The following is a 12,232-nucleotide window of genomic DNA, read 5'->3' as shown; positions in this document are numbered from 1 at the left end:
ATATGAGCATTTGTTAAAAATATACGAGGAGATACGAGGAGAGAATGAATACTAACTGTTTTACATATATGGCAAATGCATTAGAGAAAGTGAATTCATTAAATCCACTTTTATCAAGAAAAATGTACACAGATAGTAACAGAAGAAGCTAAGGAGAGATACAGTGATATCTGAATGATTTGACAAGAAGAAAACACAGCAACGAAGGAAAGAAGAACTAAACATAAAAAAGATAAATATGTTCTATAATAAAAAGAAAACATATTACACCAAGGGATACCGTAGGTAGTTTAGAAATGGGTTTAATATAAATAGAATAAATTAGCTCGAACCTACAAACTATTGTGGCTGTTTAATTAACTCCAATTTAAGTCTTTCGATGATATATGCATTAGATGTACTCTAAAATGAATGTATGTTAAAATGAATTATATTTTTGGGTCATTATTTTCTTTATATTAGAATATTGTTATACACTAAAGCTAAAATAAAATAAAGCTAATATATAAACCCCAGCTTGATATCTTCAGCTATTTCACTCACCTTCAACTCAGGATGAATATCCGTTTGGATTAATCCGCCCTAAACGAAAGGTCTTTTTATCTCACGATCTTCTCTGTGTCATATCGAGAATAGTTTGCTTTACCTTGGTATAAGAATAACAACAATGCGTTTTCTGCCAATACATACGTTATTGTGTGTATATAAATAGAAGCGTTTCAATTTTATTGTTATATTTACCTGAAAAGGCACCCATAATCCTATAAACAAGCCTGTGGTGATAGCTAGCGCTAATCCATATCGGGGTGGTCCTACTGTTCCGGTATACGGCTGTTGATGCCTGTGAACGGACTGTTGTTGTTCTGAACGTATTGCTCTCGCGTGTCCACGAGCCACGAAGTAAATATATCCATAACAGACTAGGAGAATCAGTGAACTGGGACCGTACACTGCGCAAAACATGAAGAGCTGTACTGGCTTATCGACCATGTCTCCGAAGGAACAATCTGGTATATTACTGAAACAAAGAAAATGTGTTTTATAACCCCGTATATTAAGTTTAATTAAACAAAATCATTTAACCAAAATTCTTCTTTTTCGCTTCACTTTAGACAAAAATCAGAGATCAGGCTCAAAAAGAAAGGAAAGTACTGAAGAAGAAGTCGGAGGTTACTCTCAACTTAAATTTACTTCCTCTAAAATCAAAGAGATTGGTCTATTATAAAGCTTATTTGGGCTTGTCATCTTAAGCTGTCATAATCATATCTAATAAGAACTACTAATAAATAAATTACTTCCTTCTAAATTCTAGAAAACACACTTCGTATAACCTGCTGCTTCTTATCTTGGAAACAGAGCAAAAAGCAAACCATCAATATCAGTTACAAATCCTGTGTATATTTATTGAAATCATAAGAAATGTATCTACTACGAACTGTCAAAACCTAATAAAACGATAACTGAAGATCTCTACAGACAGTAGGGGTTGTTTTTAAACAATACAATGAAAATATTTGAAAAAAATTAGCAAATATTGAGGAATATCCAAATGAGAAGTAATAAACCCTCCCCAGAATATATATCATATGTTTCACCATGCGACTGTCACTTCTTTAGATGAAATTGACAAAACCCGTTGAATCACGGGTTCACTTCAAATATTAAAATTGCAAAATGGCTCGGTTCTCCATACTCCATACACCTAAATAAGACAAGTTTTCTTATATGCAGTATAGGTAAAAGTAGTAATAAGTTACGAAAGCATTCCGATACCTGATAGAAAGAAAACCTGATAGATTGGAAACGCAAAGTTAGTATAAATATTATATCAATTTCATATATAAAATGTAATAAGCATGAAGATAACTATTCGAAAATGAAATAAATAAAAGTGGAACTGTCACATGGTAATGTGTTGGGACCGTATGTACACTGGTGATTTTCCTGAGTTGTAACTTTAATGAAAATATTACTATATTAACTGTAGGTAAAGACCATGATTAATCAGAAATAAATTTGTAAACGTTACTAAACGAAATTAACAATGGAGAAACAGTTTCAATGAGAATGAGTGTGAAATGCATGTTTATCTGAATAAATAATATCCAAGTGCCATATGCTAAACATCGCATAATATTTAGAAATAACGCTGATGATAAAGCACATTCATAATAAGACAAACTGGATATTACATTTAAGAGAAAGAGTTGGTTATTTTGATGAAATTTTTCTCTGTCAATACTCAATAATCAACCCCTGTATAAGAACATCCTGAAGCCTATATGAACATATGGCCTCCAAAAATAGGGTTGTGCCAAAAAGAGCTGTTAGGGCCCCGAGGTACTTCATAAATAGTTATTTCCATAGAGATTTGGAAAAGAATACTATTAACCAGATCATCAAAAAACTTACCTAGGGTCACGAGCAAAAACTTCTTCATCGTGTCAATGTTAAGAAAGTTTGATTTATCGACGTGGCAGATGGGACAAGACTACTCAAAAGAGCTAAGTATTTAAAAAGTATTTAAACAAGACTAAATCAATTAAATCAAGGACTAAGACAACAAAATAAGTTCGAATTTGGTATCATTAATACAGTAAGCGATGACATACAGAGCTGTAATAATGAACCGAGCTTCGTCAAACTGTAGAAACTTTCGCTTCTCTAACACTGTGGATATGTAGGGAAGGAAATATCAAATTCAAATTTAACATTGGACATTGCTACAATACGATATCCATAGCTTCAAAGTATTCTAAATATGATATCGTAAATGTTGTAACAAGCTGATGAAATCTAAGAGATTTTAATGTGAAATTTTTTTTTTTTGTAGTAATTTCGGACTGCATAATATACCACTAATTTTGCGATTACTATTATAATTTCTAGTAATATTACTGGGATATTATTTAATAAACTAACGCTTTATGGCAACATATTTTTAGAATTTTATGACCTGAAGCTCCCGCTAATATTCTCTCGTAAACATGGAAAAACTGTTTTAACTTAACAGGCTAACAACTTAATAATACTGATCTAGAGTTTGCCGCTATTTCCCGAATAATTAAGTGCATTCCGGATGAATTTTCACCTAACTTGCAATTTATAAAATATCCGCTAGCCAGGAATAATTTAACTTCCGGCTACGGTAATAAAGCTTGATCCCAGAGGATTTTCAACCGAATACCACTCCTGCAAAAACACAGGTTGATAAATGCCATAAGCTATGCATTTTATATATCACAAAGATCTAATCTAGATAATGAAATCAGATAATACGGTTTTTTTATTTATAAGCTCATAGCAGACTTATTACAACTAGTTTTTAACTATAACACTCTTAACACATCCTAAAGTCCAGATCTAAGATTTCAAACCTAAACTTAATTAGTATATGATGTGTAGGAATGTTCGTCAGGTCGGTCAGTCGGTCGAAATGTGTGGCTGCCGCTGCGATTATTTGTGAGAACACTCACTACTATTTTTGGAAGGAATTTGCACGAGAACTGAAAAACACTGGTTTAATAATCACTTGTTTATTTCGATATTGAGTGATACATGTGGTCGACGGGAGAATTGACAGGATATTAGGTTAGGTAGAGGAAGTACGGCAACGCCGGTGGATTGGTACCATGCAGTTCCAGGGTATAAAAGACCATCACAACGATGTCTCGCTCTCTTTTCTTTTCTCCGTCCCCTTGTAATAGTACCATTTCCACAGCGCTACCATACTTCCTCTACCTAACCTAATATCCTGTCAATTCTCCCGTCGACCACATGTATCACTCAATATCGAAATAAACAAGTGATTATTAAACCAGTGTTTTTCAGTTCTCGTGCAAATTACAATGTGCAACAAATAATCGCAGCGGCAGCCACACATTTCGACCGACTGACCGACCCGACGAACATTCCTACAATTGGTGACCCCGACGTGATCAAAGTGCCTAACAGGTAAATCAACTCAACATAAGCCACTTGATAGGTGCTTGACATGTGCATGGAAGGATAGCACGAGGAACGAAACCCATCAACATCACATGGTCGACGACATCCCACGAGACTAGCGTGATGGACGAAAACCACAGAAGCCCACCATGTATACCATCACCACATGTACACCCTCGCATCACGAGACGGGACACGTAACATACTTATAGGTACCCTCAAACAAAGCTAAGAGCCCCAAGACGAACGACGTCCTGCTACAACTCCGATGGCAGCTGATCCCGTAAAACTCCTCGCTCAGGTTGGGATCCCCATCTCATCAGCAGTCCCCGGGCGTTTGTTTGCGGGATTGCGGGTGCACTCCGGAACTTGCACCACATATAGGTACGTTCCACGGCAGTTCCACTAGGAGGGGAGTTATGTGGCGATCGCCACAGATGATTACACTTCCAGTGGTGCACTCTAATTTAAAAACGCTACAGAGTTTTAATGTTTATGAATGTCCTCATTTCCATTATACCAATGGGCGTTAACAATGTAGCAAATTAATTTGTTTTGTTAAGTTTGGATCATATTTATATTAATGTTTTTATGCAGAACTAATAGAGTTCCACACCGTGTGTCTAAACTAGCTTCAATATTCGTTTCTATAATAACAGTTTATTGTGGAATACGGTTCTGGCCATAATTTATTAGAAAGTATGACTAGAATATCAATTAATGGACTGGAAATTGTCGTGTCTATATTGATCTATACAGTCTGGATTTTCGAGTTTTATTAAGTTCATTACGCATGGTTACAATCTGGTTGTACTACTATAGTTTGTGGATAGTTAATTACAGTTTAGTTTAGTTTACTTCGGCTTCACTGAACCTCTAACCGAAAATCCTAAACAATTTAACTTCCAAATTCAATAACAGAAGCGGTAAACAGCTGTCGAAGTTTTGTTTGAATAAAACATTTATTAATAAATTACTTATTAATAAATATATATTAACAGTATTAGATCATAATTAGAATGGATTTTTATCATTTTTGTTAGTTATCTTTATACAGTTTTAAAATTGACAATTGTATTAATTTAAAAGTGTATCAGCTTTACCAGCAAAAGACTAAACAATTCACTGTTAGAATACTACATAAAAATTGTGCCAAATATTTAGAAATGATATTGAATGTTAAATTAACATGTTCTAACATTAACATTTTCTGGCAACCGGAAAGGTTGACATCATTTATGCTGATACGACCATGACAAACCCAGTAAACCACTTCTTAACTATTGCAACTAACGGTGCAGAGTTCCCATAGTATTTAAAATTATTTAATGCCAAAGCTTTTCTTAATAGTTTTTTTGGGAAAGAAATGTTTAATCAGCACATGAAAGTAACTTCTTCTATTTTGGATAAAATTCGAGAAATTTTCATCTACCAATGTCTTATTCTTCTTCTTTTCGAAAGCCTGGAGACTTATTTAATCCATATTTTATCTAAGTAATTTGTTGTTCTTGTGATGCTGATGGCCAACAGTCCTTCCACCAGTTTTGGAATTGCCTAGCTAATAGTTTGCCATCTACCGCTATTTTCGCCACTCTGTAGTCCTCCATTCTAGAGATGTGTTCATTCCAGAACCTTACCACGTTTTCCATGTTGCATTCCTAGCGAATATCTATGTTTCTTCTTACTTTTTTTCATGTATTACCCGCGATTGTTCTTGGTATTCTGATTTCGTTAGAGCATCTCATCCTTCTTGTTTCGGCTGTGTCAGCTCGTATTTCAGCTGTATATGTTGTGACTGTATGTATATGTATATGTTATGACTTATAAACTCTTACTTCGATTGCCATTAACATGTATTTATTTGTCCAAATGGTTGTTCTTAAGGCACCCGCTATCCTACCAGTTTGCATCTGCGTGGTTCTCTGTAAATTACCATGCCTTTTAGAGGTATATTTGGGTATTTCCATGCTGACACTCAAACATTGCGTCGACCGTTGACTGGTTTTTCCTCACTTATTTTAATTCTATTGACTATTCGTTATTTTAATAAGCAAGTAAACAGTTTTATAATATACCACTAATTTTTTGATTGCTATTGTAATTTTTAGTAATATCACTGAGATATTATTAAATAAACTAACGTTTTATGGCAAAATATTTTTATAATTTTATGACCTGAAGTTCCCGCTAATATTCTCCCGTAAACATGGAAAAACGGTTTTCGCTTAAAACGCTAACAACTTAATAATACTGATCTGAAGTTTGCCGCTATTTCCCGAATAATTAAGTGCATTCTGAATAAATTTTGCAATTTATAAAATATCCGCTAGCGAGGAATAATTTAACTTCCGGCTACGGTAATAAAGCTTGATCCAAGAGGATTTTCAACCGAATACCACTCCTACATCAACACTGGTTGATAAATGCTGTAAGTCTAAATATATAAGGACATAACAGACATATTACAGCTAGTTTTTAACTATAACTCTCCAGTAATTTTCCTTTATATAGATCTTAAAGTCCAGATCTAAGATTTTAAACCTAAACTCAATTAGTATTTGTTGGTTACACTGCCAGTGGTGCACTCCACTTAATTTAAAACACTAGAGAAATTTAATAATGTTTATGAATATCCTCATTTCTATTATACCAAGGGACGTTAACAATATAGCGAATTGATTTGTTTTGATAAGTTTGGTGATATTTATATTCGATATAGTTCCACACCGTGTGTCTAAACTAACTTCAATATTCGTTTCTATAGTAACAGTTCATTGTGGAATACGGCCACAATATTCTGGCCATAATTTATTAGAAAGTATTACTAGAATATCAATTAATGGACTGGAAATTGTCGTGTCTATATTGATCTATACAGTCTGGATTTTCGAGTTTTATTAAGTTCATTACGCATGGTTACAATCTGGTTGTACTACTATAATTTGTGGATAGTTAATTACAGTTTAGTTTAGTTTATTTTGGCTTCACTGAACTTCTAACCGAAAATCACAATTTAACCTCCAAATTCAATAGTGGAAGCGGCAAACAACTATCGAAGTTTTGTTTGAATAAAAGATTTATTAATAAATTCCTTATAAATAGTATTAGATCATAATTACAATAGATTTTATCATTTTTGTTAGTTATCTTTATACCGTTTTAAAATAGACAATTGTATTATTTTAAAGATGTATCAGCTTTACCAGCAAAAGACTAAACAATTCACTGGTAGAATACTACATAAAAATTGTGCCAAATATTTAGAAATGATATTGAATGTTAAATTAACACAAAAGCAACATATTAAAAATAAATTCGGTTTGCTGAAAATAAAATAGGGACTCCTACGAGGGCAGTTTGATAAGTTAGTGACTTTTTAATGTGAGGTATCTACATCTAGACAATATTTTGGATACGGCAGCATTTCAAAAAACTGTGGTCGACCGACAGACAAAACTTGTCCTTTTTTGATGCCTTATCACCACAGAAACCCACTGTTTTGGTCAATCGTTAATCTCTAGTGTCTTGTGATATATTTATGTTTTGAAATAGGACGCAAACTTGTTGGGATTGAGGCTCATAAATATATGTGACATACCCGCTCAGTTGAAATGCCTCAAATTGTTCTCCTATAGGCCAATATTATTCCTTGGATTTGATTAAGGATTTCTGGCATGACGACTTCTTTTTGACGATCTGAAATGTTCACGTCATGACAAAACCCAATAAACCACTTCTAAACAATAGTAAGTGATGGTGCAGAGTTCCCATATTATTTATTTAAAATTATATAATCCCAAACCTTTTCTTGATAGTTTTCTTGCGAAGAAAATGTTTAATCAGCACATACTTCTTCCATTTTGGTTAAAATTTGAGAAGTTGTCAGCTATCAATGTCTTCTTGTTCTTCTTTTTGAAAGCTTGGAGGCTTTTTAACCTATATTTTGTTTAAGTAGTTTGTCCTTCTTGTGATGCTGATGGCCAACAGCCTTTCCTCCTCTTTAGGGATCGTCTGGCTAATAGTTTGCCATCTCTCGCTATTTTTGCCACTCTGTTGTATTCCATTCTAAAGATTCCTTCGTTCCAGGACCTTACCACGTTTTCCATGTTGCATTCTTAGCGAATATCTATGTTTCTTCTCGGGTTTTCTAATGTATTACCCGTTATTGTTCTTGGTATTCCTATTTCGTTAGAGCGGGGCATCTTTTTGTTTCGGCGGTGTCAGCTCGTACTTCAGCTGTATATGTTATAATTGGTTTTACTTATTTATTTGTCCAAATGGTTGTTCTTAAGGCATCTGCTATCCTAACTGACTTATTGAGATCGCCATAAGGCGATATTGGTGCTCGCAGGTAGGTATACTTGCAGACTTGTTCTATTAATTCTTCAGTTGTACCATTTTTTTATGTTTTAGAAGTCGTTTTAGGTTTTTTAGGTATTTCCATGCTGACACTTTCAGCTACTTTGTATGTTGTCTCTGTTTCTCATAATAATGTATCGTCAGAACATATAATTTGGATTTAGTGTATTCCCATCTTATATTAGTGGTGTTCTTTACGCACTTGCTTTGTTATCCTGTCCATTAGGATATGAAAAAGTAGTAGACTAAGGCTATCGCACTGCCTTGCGCCATTGTTTCCCTATATCTGTTATCATTATTCCTGTTTTGATTGCGGTAGTGTACTCAGTGTTAAATTGTTTGATGGTCTCTAATATGTTTGGGTGAATTTACTTCCATGTTAGTTCATTAGAACTCTGTCGAACGATTTTGTTAAGTCTAGGAAACATAAGTATGCTAGCTTGTTGTATTTTATTACCTCTTCATAACTTGCCTGACCACAAATATTACGTCGAGCGCTGACTGATTGTTCCTCACTTATTGTAATGTTATTCACTTCGTTATTTTAATAGGTGAGTAAACAATTTCATGGAGGTATCCAACAAGTGTATTACTCGGTAGATTTCTGGGTCTGAAGTTTTTCGATGTTTAAACAACGGGATGATGATGCTTTTTCCATCTCTTTGGTATTATTATTATTGATCCTTCCAGATATTCGTTGGGGATGTTTTTATTTTGCTTAATTTCGGACATTACCTCTTCCGCCGTAATATCCTCTATATCCGCAATTTCTACGGCTACTTCTCTACTCAAACACAGTTTCGGTCGCCCTATCAGTATTTGTTTAGTATTCATTTCCGAATATAAGACCGAAAGTAATCCATCCACTCCTTTGCTAATATGTTGTTTATTTGTATCGTTTCGTTTACTTCTCGTTTTGCAACTCTGAGCATTTTCCAGATGCGTTTCTGTGTACCATACACGATACTCTCCATTTCTCTGCTAAAGCTTTCCCAATGTCCTCATTTTATTCCTCTTGTTCTGTTATTTACTCTATTTCCTATTACTATGTAGTAATATAGTTTTTGTTGGGTATTAAAGTCTTTGAATATTAAGTGAGTTTTCTTCTTCTCCTGGGCTAAGAATTTTACTTTTGGTTTAATCCAAGGATTTTTATTTCTATAACGCGTATTGGCACCTCCTTGGTTTATATTGTCCAATAGGATTTTCCATAAGCTATCCGTCATGCCATATACGCGGATTGAATTGTTTTCTATTTGTTTGGCCATTATGGTCCTATCCAATGTTTCCCGATGTAAGGGACTCTGAAGACTTCTACATATTCTGGTTGGGTAGTCCGATTCGTTATTATTTAATCGCTATCCAGGAATAAGAAAGGAAACTATAACAGAAAATCCTGATCCCGTAAATTGAGGGTTAAAGGGCGAAGTCAGCAACCTACGCTTCGTAAATCACCAAACCTGCTCACAGAACCCATGAATTTCCTTAGATAAGAACAGAATTAAAGCTGTCAATGTCTACCAAACACAAACTGTGGTGAATAACTTGTTTATTAGGGACAAATTGATTGTTGGTTTAGGAAAATAAAATATAATATAGTATTAAAAAAATAAACGTTATTTTATTATAGGTTAAAGAGTACACAAATACTATTTAACAATGGCGACAGTGTCTTTCACGTAAAGTCGAAAATGTACCTATTATAAAAAGAGCATACTATTAAGATTTTTTAAAAATATACGGATGCAATGCAAAAATAAGCCTTGAAAGAGACTATCACATAAAAACCTTCATTAGTATTGACCAAATCTTCAGAAACTGTAGTAAAATTTGATATATTTTTGAGAGTCGTAGCTTTCTGTCGGCTACATCAGCTTTTACCTCTTGTCGGGTAGTTTCCACAGCTCAGCTTCTTTATATTAAGAAAAAAATTAACAAAAGAATGGTAGTAAGTACTTTTACGTTTCTGTCAATATCTAAACCGTAATATTTTATAAGTTTTTGTAACTTTATAGGTCAACTCACTTTTCCCGAAAGTTTTTTTTATCCTTTCCTATGTTTAAGAGCCGGGAACCCATTTCCTATTTTATTATTAGCCAATATTGTAATGGCACAAAAAAGTATACAAAAGTATTGTGACCGAAAGGCTCTGCGATATGCACTAGTCTACGGTATACGGGCTTTGACGGTCTTGTTTTACCGCTTTATTTATTATCTAATATATAATAGTTGAGAATTATGAAAAAAAAGGTAAAAGGTTTCTTATGTAACAAGACATAAAGAAAATATTTCTTCCTAATAAAACACGAATTTATTATACAATTTTTTTTAACTTTTATGGAAAAGCTTATTTAATCAATTTTATTTCTACATAAATTATATTTGAATTGATCAATCGATCATAATGTTTCTCTTTTCTCTGCTGCATTATGCATAAAATTACTTTGAAAGCGAACACAATTTATTAATACCATGAAAATTACAATTTTCTAATTACAAGTTTCTAAAGGTATTGTCTTAATGTTTAATTAAATACTTCTGACGAGGATTCATGTGATATCACTGAAGAGGTAACTGACACACAACTTCATTTGAATAATTTGTGAACATATAGAAAGAAATAGAGGATGAAAAAGAAGAAATCGAAGAAGATATGACTTGGAGTTGAATTTGAAGTTTATTAATCAGACTAAAATATCGAGAGAAATCAATTACCACTATCAATATCAATATCAATCAATCATCAATAGGCAATAATTAGAAGATTATCCTACAAAACACCGTTATAAGCATTCATGGAGTGTGTCTCACAAGTAGCTTAGAGAAACTTGGCTTGATGCCGAGTTTCGGGACACGGCCGCAGGAAAATCAACCATCGAGGATTGGTATGCTCAGTGACGTGGTGAAATTAGCACCGAAGGCAGTGAGCGCAGTGGACGCCCAAAAGGGGTTATTAGCGACGAAATTTTTACGAGCGAAACATTTAAAAAATCCACAAAATGATTTTGAATGTACATAAATTGAAATTGAATGGAATAGCAAACACTTTGAAAATATCGACTGAACGTGTACATCATATCATTCACGAATATGTGGGTATGAGAAAGCTCTGTGAAAAGTGGTTGCCACGTGAGCTCACTTTCTCACCACAAACAACGAGTTGATGATACGGATCAGGGTTTGAAGATTATCAAGCGTAATAAACTCGAGTTTTTGCTTCGATTTGTGACAATGGATGAAACATAGCTCCATCGTGTCAAAAGTCAGTGAAAGCGATGGCAAAAATCCATTAATTGGGCCTCGAGTTGCTTCCTCATCCACTATATTCCACAGATATGGCCTCCAGTGACTATTTCCTGTTCTTAGATCTCAAAAGAATGCCCAACGGGAAGAAATTTTCGGGTAATGAAGAGCCAAAAATGAAGCCTATTTTGAAGTAAAGGACAAATCGTACTACCAAAATGATATCGAAAATTTGGAGGGTCGTTATAATCAGTGTATCACCCTTCAAGGGATTTATGTTGAATAAAAAAAATTATTTTTCCAAAAAAATATGTTTTACTATGGTAGACCGGAGACCTTTCAATTGACCTGTTATTGCTTCCACATTGCTGTGATTTAGTAACTTTATTTTAGATTTTAAGGCAAAATCTCAGATAACTTTGTAGATGTATTGGATTTTGAGATCGTTTTATAGTCATCATTGATTATGTAACTATAAGCATTGGTAAATAATGGACAAATTTTCTTTTGTGCGTTAGATTAACAGTATTTGCACCATATACATATATATATATATATATATATATATATATATATATATATATACATATATATATATATTATAACAACATGTATTTTATAACAATATTTTAAACCAAGTGATGTTCAGTATTATAATATTCCAAGAAACACTGATCCTTGA

General features: G+C 33.7%; 1 protein-coding gene across 1 annotated transcript in view; it reads right to left on the bottom strand.

Moving 5' to 3' along the window:
- LOC143201507 (adenosine receptor A2b) overlaps positions 1–12,232 on the bottom strand; it is a 169,423-nt gene that overhangs the window by 19,654 nt on the left and 137,537 nt on the right. The window contains exon 3 of the mRNA XM_076412627.1: positions 742–1,018. Within this exon, the coding sequence (XP_076268742.1) occupies positions 742–1,018 (277 nt within the window). The remainder of the gene's footprint in view (positions 1–741; positions 1,019–12,232) is intronic.

The sequence above is a fragment of the Rhynchophorus ferrugineus genome, unplaced genomic scaffold, assembly GCF_030347505.1.
Source record: "Rhynchophorus ferrugineus isolate W39M unplaced genomic scaffold, kcgeb_rfMv2 rfM8, whole genome shotgun sequence".
Lineage (NCBI taxonomy): Eukaryota > Metazoa > Arthropoda > Insecta > Coleoptera > Curculionidae > Rhynchophorus > Rhynchophorus ferrugineus.
This window is presented reverse-complemented; position numbering and strand designations above follow the sequence as displayed.